The sequence below is a fragment of the Budorcas taxicolor genome, chromosome 25 (assembly GCF_023091745.1).
Source record: "Budorcas taxicolor isolate Tak-1 chromosome 25, Takin1.1, whole genome shotgun sequence".
Taxonomy (NCBI): Eukaryota; Metazoa; Chordata; class Mammalia; order Artiodactyla; family Bovidae; genus Budorcas; species Budorcas taxicolor.
This window is the reverse complement of record NC_068934.1, coordinates 29,352,856-29,360,282: the sequence shown is the minus strand read 5'-3', so window position 1 is coordinate 29,360,282 and position 7,427 is coordinate 29,352,856. Positions and strand designations below refer to the sequence as shown.

The following is a 7,427-nucleotide window of genomic DNA, read 5'->3' as shown; positions in this document are numbered from 1 at the left end:
ATATGTTATTTTGGCAACTTGATTTTTTAAAGAAAAGGCAGAGAGCCACAGTAAAGTGCCAGGCACAGGGCATATCAGCCCTGACAGTATGGTTTGCTGGGGGTTGCCAGAGCGTCAACATGCCGGATCTGGCACCTGATCAGCACAAGCCATTGTGAGGAATCATGGATTGTTTCTGAGGTTCTAGAATTCCCAGACTCTGTGGCTCGGCACTGGAAGCCTCTGCTCACAGTTTTTCTTCACTGCTCTTGGGTGCCCCACACGAGGGTCCCCTCTTGACCAAAATCCGGATGAAGAATTTCCTTCTACTAGTGAGTCTATGTTTCCTTGGATCTGCCAGAGGTGAGTCCTCTCTCTTGGCTCCAGGTGGACATGGAAGAGGCCTGTTTAAGGCCCTTAAAGAAGGAAGACCAGTTCTTAGTTACCCAGACCAAGTTCAACTCTGAGAGTTGCTGAATCGGTTGATTTCCCCTAGTTAATGGCTTCACCATCAGAGACTAGCTTAGCACAGTCTCATTCCTAATACTTTCAGCCACTCAACATTGTACCTGCTGCTCTGTGAAATGAGAAGACCGGTCTAGGGTTCTGGAAGTCTGGAAAGGTTTGCCCCAGTGAACTGAGTGTGTGGGATGCTTGTGTAGTTAAGGCAGAAGAAAAGACACAGGAGAAGGGAGTGAGGTATGCCTGAAAGTCATCCCGGGGCCAGAGATCCTAGAAGCCTCCCCTTCCCGGCTCAGGTCTGTCTGTTCAGTCCATCCGTTTTTCCTCTTTCAGGATCCCCATTCAGGATGAGCTCTATTCTCTTCCTCCTGCAGAAGTGACAGGCCATGAGTTTCAAGTTCTCCATTAAATGAGAGTGTTTTCTGTAATGTTGGTTCTCTGAGATTTTGTCTTTTGCCCTCTTTGGTTTTCAAAAATTGACTCAGAAACAAAGTTACCAGATGGTAGTATGTGTCAGCCACTTGGTGAGGTAGTAAGTCATAAATGATAAGAATGACTAAGAAAGGAGTGTGCTTTTTCAAGCCTCTTTTTTTGGTATCAAAAATCTCTTTGTTAAAACTTCTGTTCACTTTTGAAGAATCAGTCAAGCAGGTAGTATTTCTGTAACAACTTCTTAAAATTAAAAACTCCTAAAAGCCTTAGCCGGATTTCCCACGTGGCACAGTGGTAAAGAATCCACCTGTCAACGCAAGAGATGCTGGTTCTATCCCTGGGTCAGGAAGATTCTCTGGAAGAGGAAATGGCAACCCACTCTAGTATTCTTGCCTGGAAAAATCCCATGGACAGAGGAGCCTGGCAGACTCACAAGTCTGCAAACAGTGCACACAGCTGAGCACTTATGCAAAAGCCTTAGTCTATCTTACCTTTCCTTTATCAACAGATTCTAATGCTAGTCTTTTGAAAGTCATTGGTTATAAGGACTTGAAATCACTCAAGATACACACACACACACACACACAAATTCTTACAGGATTGTAATCAGGATGATACTGACTATATTATATTCCTCTCAGCTTTTTGATAGGATTAATAACATACTCATCATTAAAGTCTATTCCCCAGCCTCTTCTAGGTTATTCAGCCTAAATCAGTTACTTAAAGAGTAATAATAATTTTAAAAAGAGTGATAATTAAATTGTCTGCATGATGCTACACTTAATAAAATAAAAGCTGTACTTAAGGAGTATTTGTCTGACGGTCATTGATAAACTGGATTAAATGTAGGAGAGACAGGTCAGAAGAGAATGACCAGCTAAGAGTTTTGTAATTCCAAACGCAAGGTCAGGAGGAGGAAAAGTTAAAGCTAACTGAGCACTTCAGCAATGGACTAGGCACTTCACAATTTACCTTATTGAAGACTCATGACAACTCCATGAAGTAGGAGTAAATGGTACATCAAAAGGAATCTCAATGCAGAGATATAGAAGTACACAATATTTTTATCTTAATAATTCATAGCAACTTGGTTTTCGGTTACCAACCACATGGATAGGGGATTGGGTGTGGGAAAAAACATGAACTTGCCAAATAAAGGTCTTAATCCCTTCTGGTAATTTTCGTGGCCTCATTATATATTTGTCATCTCTAGTTTCAAATTCATTTTGTTTGGAGTTTAAAATCTTCCGCCCTTGGTTTCAGCTAGAATTACTCAGTTGCTGAAACACTGCAGAGTCTCTCTCCGTTGTATCTCCATTCCGACCTTTCACCCACAGGGGAACTGGAGGGAGGCGAGCGGTGGAATTCTGGTTACATGAACGATGGGACGCTGATTTCCTGATGCTGGCTTTGTCAGGGAGGCACAGGCACTTTTGGTGCCCCTGTGCCCACTCAGGGTACACAGATCTGCACAAATATTGCAGATCTTAAAATTCTTCCCTTCAATCACTAAGGTAGTCTCTGCAGTTCCTTAACACCCCTGGCCTTCATGGTCCCTCGAGCAATCGGTTGACTGCCTCCAGCCTCTGCAGCATCTTCAGGTGCTTGACCAGACCCCCAGAAACCTAGTGATCCCACATGAGCCTTGCTCCATAGGAAAGGACTCCTTACCGGGACATCCTCTCTCACCCTCACCATCTCTCTTCTATTACTTCTCCATCCCAGGAGCATCAGCTCAATCTGATGAGCTTCTTGGCCCTATGGATCATCAAGCATCGGTTCAGCAACTCTCAAGTGACTACTTTTCACTTGCAAACCCTTCGGATGAGGCTTTATATGAGACTTCTTCACTCGACAACACTTTAAGTGAGCATGGCTCAAGTGAGACTGCCGCAGCCCAACATGCTTCTGGTGAGCCGCTGGCAGTTGAACACGCAAGTGGGCCGGCTTCAGTTGATCACGCTACTGCGGTTGAGCATGCTCCAGGGGAGACTGCTGCAGGTGAGCGCACTCTGAATGAGCACACTTCCGGTGAACAACCTTCTGTGGAACAACCTATAAGTGAGCAGCCTCTAGGGGAACAGTCTGTTGGTGAACAGGCCATAGGTGAACAGCCCACAAACGAACAGGTTGCAAGTGATAAACCTGCAGGGGAGCAGTCTGCAGTGGAACCGATCTCAGCCGAACAGGTCTCGGGTGAATCATCAGGGGAACAGCCCTCAGAACTCCCACCTTCAAGCACATTTTCAGGTGAGTCGTATTTGCATGGGCGCCCTTCCTCGACTTTCGGTGGGAAGTAGGTGGCACATCAAGAAAGCCAGTTTTAAGGCATCCAGAAGAAAGAACAGTCCAGACACAGAGCAAACAACTCTCTCAAAGGATCTCTTTACATTTCTTTGCAATAATCCCCAGAGGCAGAATTCAGGTGTTGTGGGGCTTTTGAAGGCTAAACAGTTCAGAGGGTCCTCTTTAAGAAAAACAAAACACAAACTGCCAGCTGTCCCTGTAACTTCATTCCACATAAGAAATTATGAAAATGAATGCCCACAGCTCCACTGGAAGAAGGGGCTCATGGAAGACAACCTTGGTGAGCTTCAGGCTAAGTCGGCCTGTTCACAAACTATGTTAAAACCTTTGCAAATCCTCCAATAACATGGCTAGCACCAGAACAGGCAGCTCTGGGCTTTTTTTGGTCTGAACGTGATGTCAGTGGAAATAATAAACAATCATTAATGATAGAAAAGTTTTATTTGAGCCAAACTGAGGACTAGTTGGCTTCACAGATTAGTCTGAGAAACGGCCCTGGAGAAGCAGTTTTTGGCACAGTTTTATATCTCGTCCAGACAAGGCATATTGAACAAATCAGGGATATATTTCTTCACGGTTTTAAAAAAACACAACAGACCAGTTCATACACACACAGCACGTACAGTTTGGGCTCCCCACCTCGAAAGGGAGTTTAATCATCAGAGGAGGACTTGAATCGGTGTCCCAGAAAGAAGGGTATTTAATCTTTATTTTTAATGTGAACTTTTTTTTTAAACTTCTGGTCAATGCGACCTTTTCTTTACTAATTAAAGGAGATGTACAATCTATGTTTGATAGGCCACAAAGAAGCTATTGTAGTTAGCAAAAAATTCAAGTTAACTCATGTATAAGCCAGAATGACTTCTCTAGACCTCAATATGTGAATGTTTCTTTTATCAATGGAAAGTAAAGCATGCCAACACTTTCGTCTGCAAGATACAGAAATAAGTTCCCAGGACAACTGCAGTTCTTTGGCCCTTACAAGGGTTTGTTCAAGGAAGGAAAATAAGATTTAAAGTTTAATGTCTCAAGTTATTACTAGACATAAACACTTTATATTCACCCCATTTGTGTAAGTAGCAGTATTCCAAATTTTCGGAAGAGAGAAGTGAGGTTTACCTCCTCTGGCTATAAAGAAGTAAACCTAGGATTCACACTGAAGTATGACTCCAAAGCCCATACTCTTTCCCCTTTATGCTTCCTTAATTAGGAAATTGGCAGTGGAAATAGGCAATATTGAGTCATTTCAGAGAGGCTCTGCCCTTTATGACAAACTGCCCTGATTGAGGTGAATTTGAGAGTAGCAAATTGATACAAACACTTTACGAGGTTTGCAACATTAGAACATTCCAATCTAGTCTCTTTTTAAAAAAAAAAAAGCAATTTCTCTTTTCCTTGTTATTTACTTTAGACGCATACCATTTAAGAAGTCTTTACTGAATTTTATAGTACCGCTTCTGTTTTATGTCTTGATCTTCTGGCCTTGAGGCATGTGGGTTCTTAGCTCCCCAACCAGGGATTGAACCCTCCCCTCCCCGCACATCGGAAGGAGGAGTCTCACCCACTGGATCACCAGGGAAGTCCTTAACACAGCTTCTTAATCCGTCAGATTTTACTGCAAGTATCTGTGCCTTATGGATAAGTGAGAGTGCCGTGAGGAGTATGAACGTCACGTGAAAAGTTCCATTGCTCCTACTGAGTTAGACACAGCAGACGGGCATCTAATGATCAATGTCTAAGAAGCCACTGGGCTATGAATTAAAGTCAGTACCAGAGGGAGAAAGGTGGGATTCATCAGCAATGACTATCATAGATGAAGCAGTAAGGATGAAGTCATTTTCTCTGGTATGGAAGAGAAAAGATGCTTTTTCAGACCTACAAAATGGTTCTCCTTGTTGTCCATCATCCCTTCCGATGTGTGACTCAAGGCTACACACCTGGATCACAGGGTTATTTCATCAGGCTGATCTTAAATTTTTCAGGCCCATCGTTAAGCTGCCACACATGCTCTTATATGAATGACCAAGGAAAATGTCTTCGTGGAGAGGGAGTCTGCTCCACTCAGAACTCCCAGCAGTGCATGTTAAAGAAGATCTTTGAAGGTATGTGGGGACTTCATGGGCTGGTCTTTGACAGAGAACTCATCACCCAGCTTGAGTACTGATGGGGGAGGGGGTGGTTAGGGTGGCAGGAGCCGGAGGAGGGATCAAGCTGGGATTCCCTAGAAGCTTAGATTCAAGAGGACCTCAATTCTTACAAGAATCAAGAGTAGAACTCCAGCTATTGAGGGAGAGGCCCTTCCCCAAAGGCCTCCGATGCCTTAAAAGAAGACAGGGAGATTGTCTCTTCCTACTAATGTGTGAGTTGCCCCTTGAGCCAGTGGGACATTGACTGCAAGCTCAGGAATGCGTCTATCTTGCTCATGGCTATATATTCCTGGCACTTAGCACAATGCTCAGTCCATGGCAGGCATTTAGTAAGTATTGAATAAATGAATTAAGTAGTCAACAGTTGTCCACTAGTCTGTGTTCACAAGTTGCCAGGCCTGTCTGAGTGTATTCCCACACCCCTCCACCCTTAGACTCAGTCCTTGCGCTCGGTTGCTCAGAGGTGTCCAGCACTTTGTGACCCCATGGAATGTAGCCCACCTGGCTCCTCTGTCCATGGGATTCTCCAGGCAAGAATACTGGAGTGAGTTGCCATATCCTACTCCAGGGGATCTTCCTGACCCAAGGATCAAACTTGCATCTCCCGTGTCTCCTGCATTGGCAGGCGGGTTCTTTACCATAGTGCAACCTGGAAAGCCCATATTCAGTCCTTATGCCTCAAATAAGGGAAGGGATCTTGGTTACTTTATCCTGTGAACCCCATTGCCTGACTTCTCTTGTGGTTTGTCTGGTCCCTCACTAGAGAGAGTAGGCAACTGATAGGAACAGCCCAGAAGCAGCAGGTGGAAGGGGAAGGGAGGAAGAATATGCAAGTTGGAGGACTTGGTCATGCCTGTGCAGGGACTCTGGGCACCATGATGAAAGGTAAGATTCAACAAGGAAGCTCTGTGCTCTTTACAGTCTGTCTCTGCTTCTTTCAGGTGGAAAACTTCAATTCATGGTTCAAGGCTGTGAGAACATGTGCCCATCCATGAACCTCTTCTCCCACGGAACCAGGATGCAAATTATATGTTGTCGAAATCAGTCTTTCTGCAACAAGATCTAGCAGCCTATGCCCTGGCTTCTTTATCTGACTCAGGCACAAAAGTCCTCCACCACACTAATGGACTCAACTTATATTTAGTGTCTTCCTCAGGCAACTGCTAATTACATCTTTCTCTGCCTGTCAGACCAGAAGCTCTAATATCCTATCTTTCCTCTCCATGCCATTACCCATCCTTCTCTGCCCTCCATCTTTCCTATTCCTTTACCCCATCTCTCAACATTCTTTTCTTTCTCAATAAATTTTGCATAATTAAAGAATATTGACTCTACGGAGACATCTTTTTCCATCAACCAGGGGCAGGGTCACCCTGAGCTTCCTTCTGCTCCACACACTAAAGTGGTTGCAATTTTTTAAAAGATTTATTTCATTTTTTTATTTTTGGCTGTGGTGGGTCTTCGCTGCTGTGTGTAGGCTTTCTCTAGTTGCAGCTGCGGAGCACAGGCTCTAGGCACGCAGGCTTAGTAGTTACAGCGCCCCGGGTTTAGTGGCCCTGCGGCACGTGGTTCTTCCCAGAGCAGGGATCAAATCCGTGTCCCTTGCATTGGCAGGTGGATTCTTTACCCCTGGACCACCAGGGAAGCCCTAAAGTGGATGCATTTTTAAACAACCCCACATTCCTCAAAGTGAAGGGGTCCCCCAGGGCAGGGACCATGAAGAGGAATGCAAAGTAGGTGTTAACTTTTTAGGAGCTTAAAATAATATTCCAAGTCCTTGTCTCTGACCCCAACCTTTCCATCCCTATGGAAACCAAACTCACTTCTATTTACCACGATGTTCAAAACCCACTCCTTCTTGGGACCTTGAGAGTTATAAGTGGAGACTCTATGTTTAACAGAATTATAATAATGAGTCCTTTTAATTTATCTGCTACATAAATAGAACAGGTCATAGTTATCTTAATTAAATCTTTTTCTCACACACAATGTCACTGGTTTGTCTCAGCATAGAGGGGCAGGTGCAAATTGTATACAGCCCCTTTCATCTTGTATTAGAGTTACACTCTTAAAAGTGTTTTTACATCTGATCCGCTG

The 7,427-nt window shown here is 44.2% G+C and overlaps 1 protein-coding gene across 1 annotated transcript; it reads left to right on the top strand.

Annotated features, from left to right (window-relative positions):
* The first annotated feature begins 290 nt into the window (after nucleotides 1-290).
* ACRV1 (acrosomal vesicle protein 1) lies at nucleotides 291-6,396 on the top strand. The gene is made up of 4 exons (XM_052662505.1): nucleotides 291-342; nucleotides 2,602-3,126; nucleotides 5,166-5,285; nucleotides 6,272-6,396. Exons 1-4 carry the CDS (start codon nucleotides 291-293, stop codon nucleotides 6,394-6,396), a joined length of 822 nt encoding a protein of 273 aa, XP_052518465.1.
* The last annotated feature ends 1,031 nt before the right edge of the window (nucleotides 6,397-7,427 follow it).